Genomic DNA, 22,475 nt, shown 5'->3' with positions numbered 1-22,475 from the left:
GATTTGTAAATTTGATGGATTTTTTGGGGAGTTAAGTACCACCTATAAAACATTTTCAGGTAATTCTCTTTATAGTTTTGGCATAAAGTAAATTTGTTGGTCCCTTTCCACGATTTTTCCCATTCTTCTATTTTAATTATTTTTTTAGTGTCCTGTGCCCATCTTATCATATTATGTTTAATCAATTCATTTTCTAAATCTCTTCCCTTCAATAGTTTGTAATATTTAGAAATGTGTTTACCTTGTTTATCAGTCATTATTTTGTCAATTTCGTTACTATCAGTTGTCAAACCAACTGTTTCATTGTCTTTTTTAAAGCGGCTTTTTAATTGGTTGTATAAAAACCAATCCTGCATTTCTCCATTTATATTGATTTCTTCTATCTTTTTCATGATAAGTTTCCCTTCTGTGGTTTTATTGATTAAATCTCCATATCTTACCCATTGTTGATTCTCACATTTGGTTCTTTTGTAGTATGCCTCTTGTATGGAAACCCATTGAGGAATGTGACTGTAAAATTGATTTTTCACTTTATACCAAACTTTAAGTAAAGATTTTCTCAGCATATGATGATTAAAGATACTGTTTTCTTTGGGTTTTGTGTACCACATATACGCATGAATTCCCATATTTAAATTGGCACATTCCAAATCTAATAAACTTTCATCCCTTAATTTGAACCATTCTTCTAGTCAATTAAGGCATGCTGCGTAATAATAGAGCTTAAAATTTGGTAGATTACAACCCCCTTTGATTTTATCTTCTGTAAGTAATTTCCATTTTATTCTTGCTTTTTTGCCTTGCCATATAAATCTGGACAGATCTTTTTGCCACGAATTGAAGTATTTTTTCATTTATTATAACTGGAATATTACAAAATAAATATAATATCCTTGGCAAAATATTCATTTTTATTGCTGCGATTCTTCCAAGGAAGGATAGATTATATTTGCTCCAAATAATTAAATCTTTTTTTTATTTCGTTCCATGTTTTTATGTAATTATTTTGAAAGAGTTCTATGTTTTTTTTTTGTAAAGTAGATTCCCAAGTATTTGATTTTGGTTTCAATCGAGTATCCTGATATTATTTTAAGTATCTTGTCCTCATCTTTTGTGAGATTTTTAGTAAGAATTGTTGTTTTTTCAGAATTTATTTTAAATCCAGCTAATACACCAAATTCCTCTATAGTTTGTATCAAATATTTGATTCCGTTAAATGGTTCATCTAGAAAAACCACAATGTCATCCGCAAAAATTTTTAGCTTACACTCTGTGTTGCGGATCTTAATCCCTCTAATTTTATCTTCTTCTCTTATTTTGTTTGCCAATATTTCTAGAACCAATATGAATAATAAAGGAGAGAGGGGACATCCCTGCCTCGTTCCTCTTCTGATCTTGAAATTCCTAGATATTTCCTCATTTATAAGTAGGGATGCCCTTTGTTGGTTATATATAGACTTAATCCATCTTTCAAATTTTTCTCCCATATTAACTTTCACAATAACAGCTAATAGGAAATCCCAGTCAATTTGGTCAAAGGCCTTTTCTGCATCAAGCATAATACACGCTAATTTCTTATCATTGTGTTGTTCGTAATGTTCTAATACATTAATAAATGTTCTTATATTATTTTGGCCTTGTCTTCCAGGTAAAAAACCATTTTGATCTTTATGTATATAGTTCACTAAGATTTTCTTCAGCCTTTCAGATAGGATTGTCGTAAAGATTTTATAGTCTACATTGGTGAGGGATATGGGTCTGTAATTCCTTAATTCAGAAGTATCTTTATCACCTTTCAGGATTATTGTTATTAATGCATCTTTCCAGGTTTCCGGTATACCGTTACTTTGTATTCCATTAAATGTTTGTTTAAGTGGTTCTATTAATACTTCTTTTAATTTTTTATAATATATTGTTGATAAACCATCGGGGCCTGGAGCTTTCCCCAATTTTTGCTTCTGAATCGCTTCTAAAATCTCTTGTTGTAATTTCTTTATTAAGATTCTCTTTTTTGGAAGTCCTCTATATGCTTACTATTCTGTTTGTTCAAGTATTCAACAATTTTGGTTTTCTTATATTCTGTTTCTGTCTTATCATCATATAATTCTTCATAGTAGCTTGTAAATTTTTCTACGATTTCACTTTGTGAGGTATATTGTTTCCCTTTATGATTTATCATATTAATCATTTTCTTTTCTTTATATTTTTTAAGCTTTTGCGCTAGAAGTTTCCCTGCTTTATTCCCATTTTCAAAATTTAATTGCTTAACTTTCCGTATTTTGGGCGCTATTTGCTTAATAGATAATGCTTTCAACTTCTCTTGTATTATTTCTACTTCTAGTTTTAATATTTTATCCCCTTTTGCTTTCCATTCCTGTTCTTTTTGTTTCAATTTGTTCTGTAGGTTAGCTTCTTCTAATTTTTTCTCTTTCCTTTGTTCTGCATTGATCTTAATAAGTATTCCTCTAGCCACAGCTTTGCTTGCATCCCATATTGTGTTCATTGATAGGTTCTCTGTCATATTCTCTTTAAAATACCATTTCAATTCCTCTTTCACTCTATTTGTTATTTTCTCATCATTCAAAAGATCCGGGTTTAGTCTCCATGAGTATGTTAATTTTTTCTCCTGTATATTCATCGCAATTGGATTATGGTCTGACATTGGTTTTCCAAGGATGTCTGTTGAATGAATATATGGAAGTAAAAGCTTTGAAGCTAAAAATAAGTCAATTCTTGAAAATGAATTATGTGTTTCTGAAAAAAAAGTGTAATCTTTTGTTTTTCCATGTTTATGTCTCCATACATCCTTGAGATCTAAATCTTCCATCATTGCAAAGAAGGTTTTTGGTAGTTTTCCTTGAGTTTTTTTAATATTTTTCCCGGTTACTGATCTCCTATCTATTTTAGGGTCTATCACTGCATTGAAATCTCCTAATATTATCATATGCCAAATCTTGGATTTTTTTATGTATGTTTAAGAAGTAGTTCTCTTTATTTTCCTGAGGCGCATAAATTCCAATTGCGAGGAAAGCTAAGCTCCTTAATTTTACTTCCACCGCCAGAAAGGTTCCGTCTTTATCTGCAAAGATTTCTCTGGAGTTATATTTTTTATTAATATATAATGCAATCCCTTTTTTACTCTTATTAGCTGTTGATGTATAACAAATTCCAAGTTTGGGATTCCTTAAATATCTTTTTTCTTCTGTTTTGATCTTAGTTTCTTGAATACAAATTATGTCTCCTTTAAGTTTCTTGAGTTGATGGAAAATTATGCTTCGTTTATATTTAGAGTTAATTTAGAGTTAATTCCTTTTACGTTCCAAGAAATAACTTTAGTTGACATTTTCTTTTTGTTTTCACTTTCTTTTATGTTCAAATTGTTAATATTGTTCCACCCCTTCCACCCCTTTATTTATTTATATATATATTTATTGTTTCTTATGTAAAATTTCTCAATAATCAGTATGTTTTGAGCCGACAGATAAGTCCTTTCTTTCTATTCTTAGTTCAGGTTAGTAGATCAATTTCAGTTCTTTCTAGTGGTTTAAAGCTTCCTAATTTTTGTTCTTCACTGACTAGATTTTCTGTGTCTTTATTTTTCTTCTTGCTTGGTTTCCATTCCTTTTTTGAATACAGTGGTACCCCGGGATACGAATTGACCGCGTTACGAAATTTCCGGGTTACGAAAAAGTTAGATTGGAAAAAACTGTTCCGGGTTACGATGTTTTTTTCGGGTTACGAATTTTTTTTCGGCGCGAAATTCAAACGCGCGGCTTTCCAGCGCTAACGGAAAGCCCTTTTCGGGTTGCGAAATTACTCGGGTTACGAACGGAGCGGCGGAACGAATTAAATTCGTAACCCGAGGGAGCACTGTACTCTCCTTCAGGTCTTTTTCCTTCATTGCTTCTATGTTCCTTTTTTATTTTGGCTTCTATTTCATTAGCTTTTTCCAAGTTATCTATTTTATGTCTTTTCTGTTGGTAAAAAAAGGTAAGTCCTTCTATCCTTTCCCATCTGTAGTCGATATTTAAGTGCTTCAGAAGCTGAATCAATGGTTTGTATTTTTTGCCTATTCAGCATTATTTGTGGTGGGATGTCCTTAAATATCTTAATCTCATTATCTTCAATCCATAATTTCGATTCATAACTTAGAAATAAGTTATTCTGCATGATTAGTGAGGATCCTAGAATTGTTATTCATATCTTAAGCTCTGTCTTGTAGTAAAGTGAAATCGTCAAAAGTTCTGAAATCTAACTGTCTGTGAAATTACCTACTTGAATGCCAGATAAGGAAAAAAGTATTATATTAACTTTTCAGCTTTTCTTTTACTATTTTCCCTCTTGGGAATAAATATAATGTGATAAGTTTTAAAGGATGGTATAAAATCTAAACATAAAAATGAGTTAAAACTGATAGGGAAGAAAATCTCCAGGACACCAGGTTTTGGAAGTCTTTATTTTAAATTTCTGTAGCTGTGTAGTTTGTATGGTTTATGGTGTTGTATATTATAAAACGTACTTTATTTGTTATGTGTTGTGTGTTGTGTGCCGAGAATTGTGTGTAATGCTTTCTTTGTTTGTCTGTTATATTTCTTAATAATTTTTTTTTTAAAAAAAGTGATCCCAAATACCTGGGTCAGCTTACCCATGGGTCAGTGTAAGTATTGTACTTTTAACTCTTATCAAAAAAAGGAACCACCCCCTTCTCTGAGTGGTGAAAGTGAGAGCTTAATCCACCCCAAGAGCACCTAAAAGAAGCAGCAACCTACTCTACTCTCACCACCATGGTACCACTTCTGACATTTTTGAATGCCTGTGTGGGAAAATGATGGCCGTGGCAGCTCTTTGGCACTTCTCCTCAAAGGAACAGCAAGATGAATCATAATTTGAAGGATCTGAATAAGACATTTCTGTATGTATCAGCATTTTCTGGGTTAAAATCAGGCAAAGTTATATTAAAGTTAAAGGCTATAATTACTGCTAATGTAGTTGCCATTTTCATAGCTTTGCCTTTTCATCCTTTTTGATACGTGTACGTTTCCTTAGCCCTATCTGTGCCTGGTCACCTCCCCCACACATCACACAACCATCATTTACTGCAGTTCCCTCCTCATCCAGCCTTTAGGGAGAATACAAACAGTCATGCTTGCTGGAATCAACGGTGTTCTTTTCCTTCGTCCTTTACATTGTTGTTACATGCCCCTAAGTTTTACCCTCGGCATATCCGCAGGTCATATCAAAATCCACAAATTTGAGCCTAAAACCCATGCTCGACTTATACGTGAGGTCGACTTATAGTCAAGTATATTTGGTAGTCTCAAACTTTGTATTCTTCCAAGCATGATATCTCCCTCTTAGGTGTCAATGGAGCCATTTCAGCAACATACGTAACACTGCCTAAAGCAATGGTTCTCAACATTTGTTCCTCAGAGTCTGGAGGTTCTCAACCTTTGGTCCTCTCACCATCTGTGGTCATTGGCCATAGTGATTGAGACATCTGGGAACTAAAGTCTGGAACATATGGAGGACAAAATGTTGACAACCACTGGCATAGAGAATATATCCACTATTAGCACATAGCATCCTTTCAGTTGTTACTACCATTGCAATTCCTATAAGCTCTCACCTTTGCTGGTTAGAACTAATGGAAGTTGCAGTCCAACAACTTCTAGAGGGCAATAAGTTGCCAACACTACTAATTCATTCATTATTATCCCACCTTTCTCCTTGTTGAGGATCCAAGACAAATAAATGCACTATTACTTAGAAACGCTTTAGCGGCTTTCCATAATTTCAAGCCCCAGGTTTTTCGAGGAGGGAGTTTCAATACTTACACTGTTTGGGCTGGGAAGGCATATTGATCTAAGCATTCTAATTCTGTGCGTTTCTGCCATAGTGATTTGGTTTAAACCTACCATAGGGATCAATATACTTGACATCTATACCTCACAAGGTAGCCCTTGAGCTAACAGTACCTATTTTCTTACCATGAATATCAGTTGTAGGTGAAAGTAGTTATGCTTAGGGCAGAACTAGACCTTACAAAAAGGGAAGCCATAAAGAACTGCAAGGTCTACTCCATGTCTGTGTTTCCATCTCAGAACCTTTTCCATCAACTGTCATTGTATCTGGCCAAGGTGAGGAATGCTTGGAAAAGTTGGGTTTTGGACTGCAATTTCCAGAAACTCCCATTGGTCCTGTTAGCTGAAGGATTATGGGATTATATCCAGAAAACCTACATTTCTAAGATTCAAGAAAGGGATGAGAGAGCAATCAATTCTGTCTTTATTAAAAGAAGACAGTGTCTACCAGTCTGGCTGAGAACAACTGCCTTTTGGAGCCTCCTCTCCTAGGCTGCATCTGCACTGCAGATATAATGCAGTTTAACATCGCTTTAACTAGCATGGCTCAGTACTATGGAATCCTGGGACTTCCAGTTTGTTGTGGCACCAGCACTTTCTCACAGATAAGGCTAAATATCTCATAAAACTATAAATCCCAGAATTCCACAGCACTGAGCTGTGCCAGTTAAAGCGGTGTCAAATTGCATTATTTATTAGGTCCAGATGCAGCCCCAGTAACCTCTTGGATAGCAGGCCCATTTGCCAACCAGTAAGACTTTCAAGGTGACAAAAATTACTTTCTGGCTTCCTTCCACCTACTTCTTAACTTGCCCCAACCCTTTTTGAATCCTCCAGCATTGGGTTCAGATCTCAAAGTCAAAGTTGCAACAAGGAGATTTGAACTTTTTTATATTTTAGGAACCTGGATGGGAAATGTTAGCTCTGCACACAAAAGCAATTCAGTAGCCACATCTGCCATACAGTCTAGTTATAGTCCAGCTTTGCACTAAGAGGTGAATAAGCCCTATCCAGACATCACTAAATTTAGGGCAAGATATTCTGTCACAAGAAAATCTCTAAACAAACCTGCACTGATCACAGAATGAGAGCAATTGATATTCATAATAGTTCATTCTTCATTCTAGAAGAGGCTGTGAACCAAGACTGCACATGCTCTTACTTTTGTATGTTTGTTTACTATCAAGCATAGCAATAATCGAGAGCCACTGTAGTGTAGTGGTTTGAGTGGACTATGACTATGAAGACCAGGGTTTGATTCCCTGCTCAGCCCTGAAACCCACTGGGTGATCTTGGTCAAGCTGCATGCTCCCATCCTCTGGGGAAAGCAATGGCAAACCTCCTCTGAACAAATCTTGCCAAGTAAACCCAATGGGTTCACCACAGGGTTGCTATAAATTGAAAACAACTTGAAAGCACACAATAACAACAAATAACAATAATCAGGCTTATTTTGAAGAACAGAAACATAGCTGTGACGTAGATTCTTTCAGTGCAATTGTGGGAGCATGAAGGGGCTTAAAATTGCAATTTTTCTTTTTAGCCTGTAGTACAGGCCTAGTAAAGATATGATATCTGATCAACTACAGTCCATTCATCTTTACAATTCCCTCTTCCCATCTCATGTATAAATTGCCCTCCTTTTTCCTGACTTATGTATAAATTGCAAATCATTTTCCCAGTTGTTTCACAACTAAGAATGGCTATCACAATAACTGTACCTTTTGCACTGTCCCTTCAGCTTGCAAGCATGTTTATAAGTTAGCACAGAAGGGAGAGGCAAACTACCAACCTCACACACCAGGAAGAGTTTATTACCAACTGCCAGTTGTTGATGCTGCTGCTGGTGGTGGCCTCACCTTTGCTGCAGGACTCTCTGAGCTGTTCCCTGCCAGAAGCAGGGCTCAGGCACTCAGTTGGTTCCTGGCTACGTAGCCAGGGAAAAACACCTGGCCCCTGGGAAAAGAGATATAAGCTGGGTGCTGGCTGACATTGTGGGGATAGAAGAACTGCCAACCCCACACCCCAGGAAGAAGTTATTACCACCTGCCTGTTGGTGCTGCTGGAGGACTCTGTGAGCTGCTCCCTGCCAGAATCAAGGCCCAAGCACTCAGCTGGTTCCTGATTACGTAGCCAGGGAGGAACACCTGCCCCGGGAAAGGGGATATAAGTTGGGTGCTGGCTGGGATTGAAGGGAGCTAGCACAGATGGGAAAGATGAACTGTAAACCCCACATCCAAGGAAGAGTTTGCTTGCTTGGCTCATCTGGAGGACTACTACAGACTGTGATCCTGAAACAACTTGCCTGTTACCAGCCAAACATGTGTTATAAGGAGGGCAAGTAACCCATGGAGTAGCCATCATGACAATAATAGGCAAGGGGAGATATGGCATGGAGAGTCAGCTCTTTTCTGGATCCCACCATCCTGGATAACTATCAGCCAATCTCTAAATTCTTGGGCAAGGTTTTGGAGCGAGTGGTGGCCTCCCAGCTACAAGAGTTTGTGGATGAAACAGATTTTCTAGATCCATTTCAAACTGGCTTCAGACCTGGCTATGGGACGGAGACAGCTTTGGTCACCTTGGTCGATGACCTCCGCAGGGAACTGGACAGGGGGAGTGTGTCCCTGCTGGATCTCTCAACAGCTTTCGATACCATTGACCATGGTATCCTTCTGAGCTGCCTCTCTGGGATGGGACTTAGGGGCACTGTTAAGCAGTGGTTCCAGTCCTTCTTGGGAGGCAGACTCAGAAGGTGGTGTTGGGGGACTCCTGTTCAGCTCCTTGGCCACTGATCTATGGAGTCCCACAGGGTTCCATTTTGTTCCCCATGTTATTCAACATCTACATGAAACTGCTGGGAGAAGTCATCTGGAGTGTTGGGGTGAGGTGTCACTAGTATATACATGGCATCCAGCTCTATCTGTCCTTTCCATCTGATTCCAAGGAAGCTGTCTCCTTACTGAACCAGTGTCTGCAATCAGTAATGGACTGGATGAGGGCAAACAAATTGAAACTTAACCCAGAAAAGACAGAGGTGCTCCTGGTCAGTCATAAGGCAGATCAAGGAATAGGGACATTGCCTGTGCTAGATGGGGTTACTCTCCCACTGAAATCTCAGGCTCACAGCTTAGGTATGCTCCTGGACTCCACTCTGAGCCTGAATGCCCAGGTTTCAGCAGGGACCAGGTGTGCATTTGCATAGTTAAAACTTGTGCGCGAGCTGCACCCATTCCTTGAGACGTCAGATCTGGCTACAGTGACACATGCCTTGATTACATCCTGTTTGGACTACTGCAATGCACTTTAATAAAAATAATATAATAATAATAATTTTTTATTTGTATCCTGCCCCTCTGAGAACAGTCGCGGCGGCTAACAAAGTTAAAAATACAGCACATTTACGTGGGGCTGCCTTTGGAAACTGTTCAGAAACTTCAATGTGTGCAAAACACCACTGCCAGAATGCTGATTGGGAGCAGTTATAGGGACCACATAATTCCCTTGCTGAAACAGCTTCACTGGCAACCAGTTCATTTCTGGGCACAATTCAAAATGCTGGTTATGACTTATGAAGCCCTACATGGCTTAGGTCCAGATTATTTGAGAGACCATATCTGCCCATACAAACCTGCTAGAGCCTAAGATCTTCTAGGGAAGGCTTTCTCTCTGTCCCTCCACCATCACAGGCTTGCCTGGTGAGAACATGAAGGAGAGCCTTTTTGTGGCTGCTCCTGCCCTCTGGAAAGCCCTTTCATCAAAAGCAAGGCTGCCCCCTCCTTGCTTGTCTTTCATCGGCAAGTAAAAATGACTCTGTCCAGGCAGGCTTTTAATGTATAGACATGGGATGGGTTTTATATGGGATGGGTAGTGTGGTTTTCTTGTGGTTTTAATGTTTGTAATTTTATATTGTTTTAGCTGATGTTTAAATTGTTTTATGGTACTATGTTTTTAGAATTGTTATTGTGACCCACCTTGGGTCCCTTCGGAGAGGAAGGCTGGAGAGTAAATAAATAGAATAGAATAGAATAGAATCATAAACCAGGACCCCAGACTTACCTGCAGCCCCTTTGCAGGCTGAAGGACAGTGCAGTGCAGCATGGAACCACTATGTTTCCCTTCGCTCACTGATCTTCTTTGCCTGAGCCTGTGTCTTTCTCACAGGCCTGGGAAAGACAGCCCATCAATGAACCAAATAGAAAGGATGTCCCAGGAGCTGAACATTTAAGTTTAAGTCTTCACTCTGGTCCATCCAGGGAGATGATATTGGGAGTTTCAAAGCTCTTTCCAGCATTCAGGGCTGGACTGGCTTGCAGGAAAGTGCCTCATGTAGAAGCAAGGAAGCAGAAAGAAGGGGCAATGAAGACCAAGAGGCAGCAGCAAAGATGAAGAGTAGGAAGCAGCCACTGCCATGATAACAAAACAACAGTGGTAGTAATAATGAGGAAGAATGGTCAATGGTGATGGTGACAAAGCTGCAGTTGAAGATAAAGAGGCAGCAGAGAGAGGCAGAAACAGGAGAGAGAGTTGATGGAACTTAGCAGGGGGAAAGGCAGGCAGTCACCATCACCAGAGGAACAAAAACCCTTGCAAGGGATATAACAAAGCTCATGTCAAAGCTGCATCACATTCCCTGGCCAAATGCAATAACCCTCATAACAGTTAAGTTCTGTTCAGTACTATCTCAGGCTTTAACTATGGCTGGAACCATCTTATTGAGCTATGTCAGGTGCTGGACACTAATAAGAAGGGAACTATAACTGGAAGAGGCTCAGAAATTTTGTCAAGGGAAATGGGCAGCCTTAAGTGGAGCATTTCATTAGATAGAAGGTTAGGACTATCTAGAAGTGATGCATGAGTCTAGTTAATCCTTCATTCTGTCTTTATTAAATGAAAACAGTGGGACAGAACCTGTCCTTTACTAGACTCTCCTAACCCCCTTTTTAACATGTTGAAACCATTCTCTCTACCCCATTTTTCTTCCTTGATTTTCTTATGATAAGGAGCTGGGATCATTATTTACTCATTATCCTCCCAGCTAATTGAATCTTCCACTATTCATATACTAATCTTAGTAGGATCTTGTAACTTAAAGGAGCTAAAATGGGATTAAAAATTTACCGCTGACATTCTATATTATCATTCAAGAAGCAAGATGCCAACCAAAGCAAAGTAATCTGAAGGAACAAAGAAGAAGCAGCTTTCTCCACCCAGGGCCAATAGCTAGGTTGCATCATGTAAGAAGCAAACAGCAGCTGAGCTACAGAAACAGGAGGCATCCTGCCAAGCAGGAGGCTGGCAAGGATGGAATTAATGGATATCAACATCCTTCAAGGAATTACCTGGAAGCCAGATGTTGAAGCTGCAGTCTGCCCAGAGACTTACTTTGGGAGCCTCAAAGGTCTTCGGGTATTCCAGTGATTCCCAAACCTTTGTCCTACAGATGTTTTGGACTTTAGCTCCCAGAATTCCTGACGGTTGACAGCTGGCTGGAGTTTCCTGGAGCTGAAGTTTAAAACATCTGGAAAAACAACATTTGGGAACCACTACTGTATTCAGTCTTGGACTGACTTCCTGTTTTTATTCTTGTCTGCCTTCAAGTTGTTTCTAAACTGCAGAAATATTGCAGTTTGATACTGCTTTAACTGCCATGGCTCAATGCTACAGAATTCTGGGCTTTGTGGTTTTCTGAGCTATTTAGCCTGCTGTGTCCGAGTTCAGGTGCCACAACTACAAATCCCAGGATTCCTCAGGACAGTTAAAGCAGTGTCAAACTGCATTATTTCTGCAGTACAGATGCAGCCTTGACAAGGTTTGTTCAGAGAGGGTTTGCATTTTGCCTTCTTCTGAGGCTGAGAGAATGTGACTTGCCCAAGGTCATCAAACGGGTTTCCATGGCTGAGCGAGGTCTCCAGAGTCATAGTCCAATGTTAAATCATTATACCACACTGGCTCACTAGCAGAAACTGACATCCTGCTCACCCTCTATTTTCAAGGTTTTGTTATATGCAATTTTCCCCTTTTCTCACAATTTTAACAGTATGGTATGGAGCAAGATCTATTTGTGAGAGAAAACAGGACAGGTACATCCTCCATATCCTGTTGGGGGTCACTCTAGGGACTATGGACGTACAAGGATCTGCCTAATTCCCAGATCATGGGAAGTCATAGAGTGGTAGTTCACAAAATGGGCTTCTTCAGTTATTACCCTGTGGTTACCCCCTGACATTCATATCAGAAGATGAGGCTTATCACAGATGATAGGTGGGTCATTCAATTATTGGATTATGCCAAGCCAGCACTTTACAACTATAACAATAAATCTGTGGCTTTTAAAAAATATGTAGTCCAAGAGTTGTTTATTATTTTTTTTATATTAATCCCTCCACCTCTGCCAGCTGCTCATTGCTAGGCCTGCAACTACAAACTATGATCTGGGGTTAACTGTGATTTTGAAAATCATGCATATGGGGGGGGGGGGATCTGCACAAATGGGAAATATTCCTGAAATTGCAATCAGAATTAAGAGATAAAAAAAAGATTGCACCAAATTACATCTACTTTGAATTCACAGAAGTGTTAGCACAAATCTTCAGCTCTGCACAGTATGTATCACTTTCATCTGTAAGTCTGCAATAATCAATTATTACTATATTAAGGTAGAAAGAGAAAATAACTTTTTTTAACAGTGATTATTTCATTTCCACACAACACAAACACACCCACACATACTTATCAGTTTGTAAGGTGTTTCCAGCAAAAGCCAACTTCCGTTAGCACAACAAACAACTGTCAATGTCCACATTTGTTCATCAATCAATCATTCCCAACGATTTTAGCAATTAAAAAAACTTATGCTTACCAAATACTATTGCTCTAGCAAAAGGAGGAAACAATTCTGTATGCCTGAATAAGTGTTTATGAATCTGCCAGAGTTCTTTGTGCAATTTCTTAAAGTCACTGTATCTCTTCCAAACGACTATCTGAAGCAAAACAGAAAACAAACACACCCATGAAGCAATTATCACTGCTAGTTGAGCATTTACTAAGTACGGCAGAAACAAACATGGTAGTTTACTAGACATACCCTAGGAGACATATTTTTAAGTCACTAAAATCCTTAGCTAAAGCAATAAATTTTAGCCAAGTCTTTGTCACTGGAATTTAAAATAGACCCAGGGTGGGTCTATTTTCTTTCCACCACTCTTTTACACTTTCCCCAGATTAGTCAATGTATTCAGCAACAGTAAAGTGTCCAATACAGTCCTTCAAACCACATAAAGCATCATCATTGCTCAGAAAGTGATGGGTGAACAACACAGAAGTTCAAGCACACCAACAGTTGTGTAAAATTAGAAGAAAAGTTCTACCATGTCTGGCTTTATTTTATTTATGCTTATTTCTCAGCCTTAGTGATTTCTTATATAGAAAATAAAAGTACTAACTGGTTGCTTATAACCAGTATTATGTCAGTCCTATGAGTCAGTTTTGGAGTACCATGTTAAGAACCCTGCTATCTGGTAACTGACATATAGACTTATGTATATCCCAGTGGTGGTTCATGGGGTGCAGAAAAAGAGTGAGAACCTATAGCCATCCAATAACTGTTGAATTACAACTCCCATCATACCTCTATTGGCCAGGTTTATGGACATTCATCTGGAAGGAAACAGGTTCCCCAGCCCTGGAGCAGATAGCTGACTCCATCCTCTAAGCCACAATTTTGTATCTAGCTCTAACTGGTAGATCTTAATGTTCTAGTAAAAAAATAAAAATAAAACACAGAAGCATAAAATCTGCCTATACCATCATTAGGGGAGAAATGGCCTCAGTAATACACTCAATGAACTCAACATTACCCAGATCACTGCTGTATAGAGTCAGAACTGCATTGTCACATACTTGTCTCTTACCCAAGAAGTAAAAAATTGCCATTAGAAAAGTTACCATTTTGACTCTCACAGTTCTCAAATTCATGGCTTACCTGATTTACACATTTTTTAATTTTATATATAAATACAAGTATTACATATAGAACACATAACACACACTTAAACATATAAACTTGTCAACTTACAAACATATAATCACCTGAACTCCAAAAAAATTCTCTTTTTATCCAATCTATCTTACTTTTGTAACCATATAATCATATCTAACTTTACATCTGTATATCTCTTACATGTATATATTTATCACATAAAACATAAAATATATTCTTTTATACTTATAGCCTTTCCTAAAAAAAATCCTTCAACTGATAAGGCTTAACTATTTTCTATCTAAAATGGATTTGCTTCTATTTTGTTTTTGAAGAGAAATGAGTGTTTTGAAATATTCAATTTATTTACATATACACAGGTGGCATCTTGTAATATTTAAGACTATCGTGTGCCTTCAAGTCATTTCCAACTTATGGTGACCCTAAGGCAAACCTATCATGGGGTTTTCTTGGCAAGATTTGTTCAGAGAGGGTTTGCCGTTGCCTTTCTCTGGGACTGAGAGTATGTGACTTGCTCAAGATCTCCCAATGGCTTTCTGTGGCTGAGCAAGGATTTGAATTACACAGTCCAAGTCCAGTATTCAAACCACTACACCACACTGGTTCTCAATATTTATGGTAGCTTGACAGATTTCATTCAATTCATTTAAAAATAAAATGGCAGATAATGATAGGGCACAGACAAAGAAAACGTTATAGATTCTGAGCAAGGTAGAAGATCCACTATCTCTACATCAAAGAAAAAGACCCTCAATACCCCAAGATCTTTGGTGTTCAACTTATGTTCTGTATTACCTTCTTACTAGCTCTTTTTTGATGTCTCAACAAATAAAATACACGTGGATATAACGTGAGGAAGATGGTGGAACATACCCCTAAGCTTGAGCCCAAATACCTCCACACAGCTGCTCTACATTGAACAATTTGTATACCAGAAAATACCAAAAATATCTGCAGAGATATAGCACTTACAACTGCACATACAAAGAAGCTTCTTTGTAATTGAGAAGCTAATAACACGAGGTGAAGGTGGATGGCGGAGTGGCTTCTAAGCACTTTTAGGCTCTCTTCAGACATTTAAAAAGGGAAGAAGCGAACAACCCATTGTTGTCTTCTTGTGGAGAACAACACAGAAACCTTAATTTTTCGGTGTTCTGATCACAAGTGCCACAGGTACTAACGGTTCCTCTTTTCAGATTATTACTTTCTTTGTGAAGAGAATAATAACAAAGGAGCTGCAGAGCTAACCTGCTGCCTTTGTTCACGTGTTCAGGTTAACCCTATCTAAACACCTGCATAGGATTTCAGAAGCCCTGTTCAGATTTTCACACTGAATGTGTGAGTGCCCAAAGTTGAGCCAGCATATACAGTACAAAAACATTCTGGATGTGACTGGCAAACACAGTTTAAAGCCCTCTTATATTCAATCAAACATCTAAATAAGACTTGCCTATTTACTCATGCACAGACTTTAGTCTGAAATATTGTGTCCACTTCTGGACACCACAGTTCAAGAAAGATATTAACTACTGTAACTGGAATGTGTCAAGATGACTAAAGGTCTAGAAACTAAGCTCTATGAAGAACAACTTAGGGAGCTGGACATGTTTAGCTTGGAGAAGAGAAGACTGATAGTCATGTTTAGATATTTAAAGCAGTATCGTGTAGAAGAGAGAGCAAGGTTGGTTTCTGCTGCTCCAAAGACAAACCAAAGAGAGAGAGAGAGAGAGAGAGATTCCACCTAAACATTAGGAAGAACTTTATAAGGAAAAGCCCTATTTGAAAGTAAAAGCCCTATTTGAAAGTGGAACACACTGCCTCAGAGGGTAGGGGAGTCTCCTTTTTTGGAGGTTTGTTTTTTTTTAAATTTATTAAAATCATAAATTCCCTGAGAAAAGTGAAATATTAATGAATACAATATATATCATGGAGCAAATGGGTCAAATAAGAAAACATCATTCCAAAACTTCAAATATTGAAACAGTGGCAAAGGAGGGTGTTCTAAAGAATTAACAAAAGTCAAAAAGGGTAACCTTTTCTCCTTAAAAGAAGTGTGACACAAAGCCAGGCTGTTGATCCTGTCCAATAACTTTTCCATTAATAAGGTGTTACAGACACTTTGCCACCAGTTCTCCATGAGCAAGCAGCTTGTCTTTCAGTTCTGTGCTATCTCCAATCGAGTAACAGTAAGAAAGAAACAAATTATATATTATATTTTAAGTTCGTATTGTTACCTTTAAATACAGACAAAAGTAATAACAGTGCAACGAACATGGCTTTTGTTTGTAACTGTTTTGGGGGTTTTTTGGAGGTCTTTAAACAGAGGTTGGATGGCCCTCTCTCAGGACTGCTTTAGCTATGTACAGCGGGCCCTTGGTATCCATTGGGATTTGGTTTCAGGATCATCGATGGATACCAAAATTGGAGGATGATCAATTCCCATTAAATACAATGACAGAGTGAAATGGTGTCCCTTATGTAAAAAAGTAAAATCAAGCTTTGCTTTTTGGATATTTTTTTAAATATTGTCAAGTTGTGGATTGTTGAATCCATGGATTAAAAAATCTGTGGATATGGAGTGATGACTGTATTCCTGCATGGCAGAGGGCTGAACTAGGTGGTCTTTGTGGCCCCTTGCGACTGTAACATTCTATGCATATATTCTACGATTCTTCAAATCTCAGACTCATTCAGAACAGCTAGGTAGCAAACACCATCATAGTGTTTGCAGTACCTCATAATGGATGACACACATAAGAGCACAATTATACATGTTCTGCCTGGCATGGCAAACACTTTCCTAGCATTATATTCCCAAAAAAAAACAATGAAGAGGGGAGGTAAAATAAGGACCAGACAATAAGAACAGAGCTAAAAATGTATCACTAAACAAATTAAACATTGGAGAAACAGGAATTATGCATACTCCCCTTATATATATCATTTTGGTTCAAGTGACATATATGATACTCATTACATATTAGTATTGGTAGTACAGTAGTTGCAGTTTTTCTGTTAGAAAAAGAAAAGATGCTATCACCTCTTGTGTCCAACACAAAGGAACACAGAAAAAGACAGGCAACATTGACACTGGTTGCAAACTAAAGATTTGTTTACAAAATTATTAGATCAAAGCTTCTATTTGTAATGGTAGAGAAGTATTTCATCCGGATTGGGGAACCTGTGCCCATGAAAGCATCGTTAATGCACAAACAGACATCCAAACTGCCATGTTAGCCAATAATGAGGGATGATGTATTTATTTTATATATTTATTTCATTTCTATGCTGCCCTTCTCTCAGAAAGGAACCCAAGGCAGCTTACAAACACTTAAAGACTTTACAATAAAAATTTAAAAACAATTAAAATCATCTAGCTAAAACAATATAAAATTAAGTCAAAAACATGCAAAAGTTAAAAACATAAAACATGATGGGAATAACAGTTCATCGACTTTTTCATTCCTGGACTTATATATACGCCCCAAGATACAAATATAGAAAACAAGGATGGAGAATGGGTACAAATCTGTTGGACCCCTAGAGTGAAGGTCTCAGAGACTAGCATATTTTTTATTGCTTCTTTCCAGTCCTACTTTCCAACCTCAGGTATCTCCATTCTTGTATCTGTCCACCTCAAAAAATGCAAATTCTTTCCAAGCCTGATTCTTAGAGGCAAAAACAAATTAGGCATTATTTGTATTTAATTTAAAAATTATTGTGAATATCATAATTGACAAGTAATTACACTAACATTAAAATTATAATTCACTGCAGGACTGAATGGCTTTGAATATAGACAAGTTCAAAATTCTGAGGGGTCCAAAACTGATTTTGGGGAAATACAAATGTGAAGTTCCTGGAAAACTGGGATTTAAAGAGTTTTTTCCCCTTTCCTGAAATGCGGTGGGGGGGGAGAGAAGGATAAATAGTGTCCCCATCCCTTATTTTCTAAGGTTTACACACCTCTGCCCAGAAGTGCAGAATCTGGGTCATCATGCAGTGAAGGAGTTGTGATATGTCTATGTGAGGATGATAGAAAGATAAAGGCTGTATCTGCACTGCAGAAATAATCCAGTTCGATACTACTTTTGCTCAATATGGCTCAATACTATAGAATTCTGGGAATTGTAGTTTTTTTTGGCACCTGAGCTATCTGACAGCAAAGACAAAATATCCCATAAAACTACAATTCCCAGAATTCCACACCACTGAGCCATGGCCGTTAAAATGGTGTCAAACTGTATTATTTCTACAGTGCCTATGCAGCCAAACAGAGACAGACACAGAGGCTAACTGCAGAGAGATAGACAGAAATGTACACAAAACACAAAATCAACTTTACATAGCTCCAACCATATGCAATGCTGATTGATATTTAGTAAAATAATTTCACCAAAACTGCACTAACTATTCTCTGGCCAATTTTCCTTCATTTTCACGTTTTAGACATCAGACATTCCATATGGACAAATGGCAAAATCTTTTCTGGCAGGCTTTAAAATGTTTCACCCTGCACCCAACATCTGGGCCAAAGTATATTTTCAGTGTACAAACTCTGGTTTCCCAAAGTGCTGTGAATATGCTTTATGCCTAATGACTAATTTGAACAACTGTTTGTATTCAAAAGGCACTAATAATAGACCAGTAATAAAACAATGGTATCTTTAACAACATGATAGGCCTTCTTTCTGTTTTCAGTAGATTAACACAGAGGCAGACTTCTGCTAGATTCTAGAATGAAGCTCCTCTAGTAAAAACAGGTCAGACCTGGACATTGTGTGGGCCATTACAAAGGTCCAAAACACATGGCAGAAATAATCCAGTTTGAGACCACTTTAATTCTGGACACTATAGTTTTGTGAGACATTCTTTATCAGAGAACTCTGATGCCACAACAAACTACAATTCCCAGGATTCTTTAGTACTGAGCCAGGGCAGCTAAAGCGGTCTCACATTAGATTATTTCTGCAGTGTTTTGGACCACAGTCTGTTAACTATGTGACATCCAACCAAGCACACAATGAGACTCCAAGTTTTGCTACTTTAGTGGGTTTGCAAAAACAGGTAAAGATGGATATGAATTTCATTGGCTTTAAAACCCACCAGCTTTTTTCAGATTTCTTCATAAAAGATTGGAAAAAATGAAATCTTAAAAATATGAATGCAGGAAAGAGCAATCAACAGAACTGACCATTAATGCAAAGATGAGTACACAAAGAATATTTCAGGATGGCTGCATCACGCTGCAGAAATAATCTAAGTTGACATGATTTTAACTGTCATGGCTCCATGCTATGGAATTCTGGGAACTCCATAGCATGGGATTTGTTTCTTAGGGCACCAGGGCTCTCTAACAGAGAAGGCTAAATGTCTCACAAAACTACAATTCCCAGAATTCCACAGCACTGAGCCATGGCAGTTAAAGTGGTGTCAACATGGAATATTTCCTCAGTGTGCACATACAGCCTATGTTAGAACTGAATTAAGGCCATCACCTCTTTTTTTTCTGAAATGCAGCTCTGTATTTATAGTATTTGCAAGACTATAACAAAGTTTAGAGGTTATTTAGTACATCTTAATGTCCATCATTAACTCTTAAAATCCCCCAGCTATCATGGCCTTTGGCCATGGCATTTGAGAGGACTTGGGAGATGTAGAACAAAAAGAGTACTGTTTCCATGTTCTGGTACAATCCAGTATTGGCGGTCCTCAAACAGCATAGCAAGTCACAAGTAGTGCCGACCAGGAGTAAAGATACAGAAAGGTGAGAAAAGAACAAACAAAATACTGTATATATAATAACACCAGTGTCTCCCAACAATCACATATTCAATAGAAAGAGAGGAGAGAAAAGACAAGACCAAAAACTACAGAATACTAATGAAAGAAAACATATTTGTACTAACGACCAGCGTTAAAACTGGACCTGTAACTTCATTTCCATACACAAAGGATTTGTAATTTAAATTGACATCCTCACACACCAATGGCATATATATGCCTGGCTTCCACTCCACCAAATGTATCTGAGGAAGTAGACTGAAGTCACGCTGCCAATTTCTTTCTTTCAGTTAGTCTCAAACCTGCTACAAGATCTCTCTACCTATTATTATTATTATTATTATTATTATTATCATTAATATTATTATTAATCTAGACTTTCACCACCTAAGATGGGGAAAGAAGACTACAATCTTAAGCACACTTATCTTTGAAGTAAGAACCACTGAAGTCACCAGGTCTGCCTCTGAAGAGCATTTTGATGACAGAATACTCACCACCAAAATCTCTCAAATTTGCAAAGAGAGGAAGCAGAAACTAGTGGCAAGAGATACATATAAGCTTACAAAACAATTGGCAACTGACTCTCACTCCGGGTTATTTGAAGTCCATTCCATAGAGAGTTAGAGCAATTAGCTTCCGTCACTAAGCTACAAACTACAAACCTTGCCACTATCACATGAGAAGTTCTTGCCACTATCAAAGAAACTCTGTTCTTCTGTATGGGAAGAAGAATCGTAACATCCTCTATACAGCCTTCCCCCAGATTTTTGGGTCTACAGTGCCCTTCGCTCCTGAACATTTGCTGCTTGCCTAGTGGTGCAGTGGTTTGAACGCTGGACCATGACTCTGGGTTCAAATCCTCGCTTAGCCATGAAAACCTACTAGGCGACCTTGGGCAAGTCACAGTCTCTCAGCCTCAGAGGAAGACAACTTGTAACTTTTGTAGAACAGAGCCCACGTGGCGTTGTGCTTTGACTGTTGGACTACGACTCTGGAGACCAGGGTTTGATTCCCCCATCAGCCATTAAACCCACTGGGTTATCTTGGGCAGGTCACATTCTCTCAGCCTTAGGGGAAGGCAATGGCAAACCCCCTCCCCCCTTTGAAGAAATTTGCCATGAAAAAGGGGTCACCATAAGTCAGAAATGACTTAAAAGCAGACAATGCAACATACGGCTTGTGAGAGAGTAAAGTATCTGGAGGGCACCTATGTTCCTACATTCCTATGTACATCTATGTTCCTATGTTTATTGCTAGCAGAAAAATCTGTTATGCAGTGACAGCAGCAATGGCAATCTGATGCCATTACTTTTTTTTCCCTGTTGTTAATGGAGTTTAAATTTTATTGCCTGGATTTTATTTTATTTATAAGTTTTATGGTCCATAATACTATACAACATATATAATAAATTCTTACTAAATATTAACACTTTTCAGTCCACCAATGGCTATAATCAAGTAAATTAGTACCAGTACCTATGATGTGGAATATCTTATTAATAGTTTTCCTAACTTCATCATACCCCTTTTCAGCTTTAACATTTTCAATCCAACAACCTCATTTGTCCCACTGGATCATTTCCTTTATTTCACTATTATATTTCCCTTTTCTCTCCCTTAAATAATCAAATAAATGCTATTCTACAATAAAATGTGGCCAATCCCCCCCCCCTAATGTTGTTTGTTTTTCCATCCCAATGCTATTACAGCATGTGCCACTCTTAATAATTTTTTTATTATGTAATCTTCTGCTTTATTCAATTTGAATTTTCTCATATTCAGAGTTCAACAATTCTCCTTATCAAATTGGAGGTTTCTCCCGATCATTCTGTTTATCACTAGTATAAATTATCTGGATTTTATGGCACTTTGTCTCCCAGAGCCCACATGGCCAAAGGGAGAAGTGGTCTCTGCCTACATGGATACCCCTCCCCACCATCTTAACTGACAACAGCAAAAACAACATCTTGACAAAATGTAAGTCTGTGACTCTAGTCTAATACCATCATCATTTTTTCTTCTCTTGTATGTTTTTCAACACCTTTGCCCAATTAAGCTTGCACAATATATTTTGTACATTTTTGGTTTGTCCAATAAGGGTATTCCAATTCTGTGAATTTTGGATGCTATCATATTCTGCACAGTATGCAAGTTTTTAAATTAAAACAACCAAAGATTAGTAGATAAATAGAATGAACTAAAGGACAAGCACACATGAAAGTTGTACTGTTTTTTACTATTGTTAGCCGCCCTGAGTCCCAGTTTTTGGAAAAGGGTGGAATATAAATAAATATAACAACAACAACAACAACAACATGAGACACAGACAGTAACAACAAAAATCTTTCCCTAGTACCAAGTACAGTACTGTAGTTTACACCAGGTATTCATTAATTAATTTCATTCCAAATCTGACTTGGTATCCTCTCCCCAGATTTCCACTCCATACTACATTTGAGCAATAATTATAGCTGTAAAAACCTTTAGGTATTAACTGCCCCCCTCTAGAGTAGAAAAATCTTTTAAGCTGTCTAATAAACTGAGATTTTAGTGGTTTCTAAATGTCACTTCTAATAAAGTTTCTTATTGAAGTGCAGCTCCAGTTATTTAAATGAGTGTACCTGTTCTAGGTGACATGCATGAAATGTCGAAATGGACTTAGAGCTTCTCTTCCCCAAAACTATTATGTTAATTTTAGAATAATTGACAAACAACTGTTTCTCTTTACAAACCCTTCCATTCCCATTCTTTCATTCATTCAATTTATACCCTGCTTTTCTCCCAAGACAGAACTCAAGACGACTTACAAAGTTTAAAAATATTTA

At 37.8% G+C, this 22,475-nt stretch overlaps 1 protein-coding gene across 5 annotated transcripts in view; it reads right to left on the bottom strand.

Moving 5' to 3' along the window:
• RPS6KC1 (ribosomal protein S6 kinase C1) overlaps positions 1-22,475 on the bottom strand; it is a 179,880-nt gene that overhangs the window by 142,432 nt on the left and 14,973 nt on the right. For 4 of the 5 annotated variants that reach the window (XM_042445857.1, XM_042445884.1, XM_042445867.1 and 1 more), the window contains one exon: positions 12,724-12,844. The exons of the other annotated variant lie outside the window; for it this stretch is intronic. In XM_042445857.1, coding sequence (XP_042301791.1) covers positions 12,724-12,844 — 121 coding nt within the window. The remainder of the gene's footprint in view (positions 1-12,723; positions 12,845-22,475) is intronic. 5 annotated transcript variants of the gene reach the window in all.

This window comes from Sceloporus undulatus, chromosome 1 (genome assembly GCF_019175285.1).
Source record: "Sceloporus undulatus isolate JIND9_A2432 ecotype Alabama chromosome 1, SceUnd_v1.1, whole genome shotgun sequence".
NCBI classification, from domain to species: domain Eukaryota; kingdom Metazoa; phylum Chordata; class Lepidosauria; order Squamata; family Phrynosomatidae; genus Sceloporus; species Sceloporus undulatus.
Note: the sequence above shows the minus strand (reverse complement) of the source record. Positions and strands in the feature narration are given on the sequence as shown.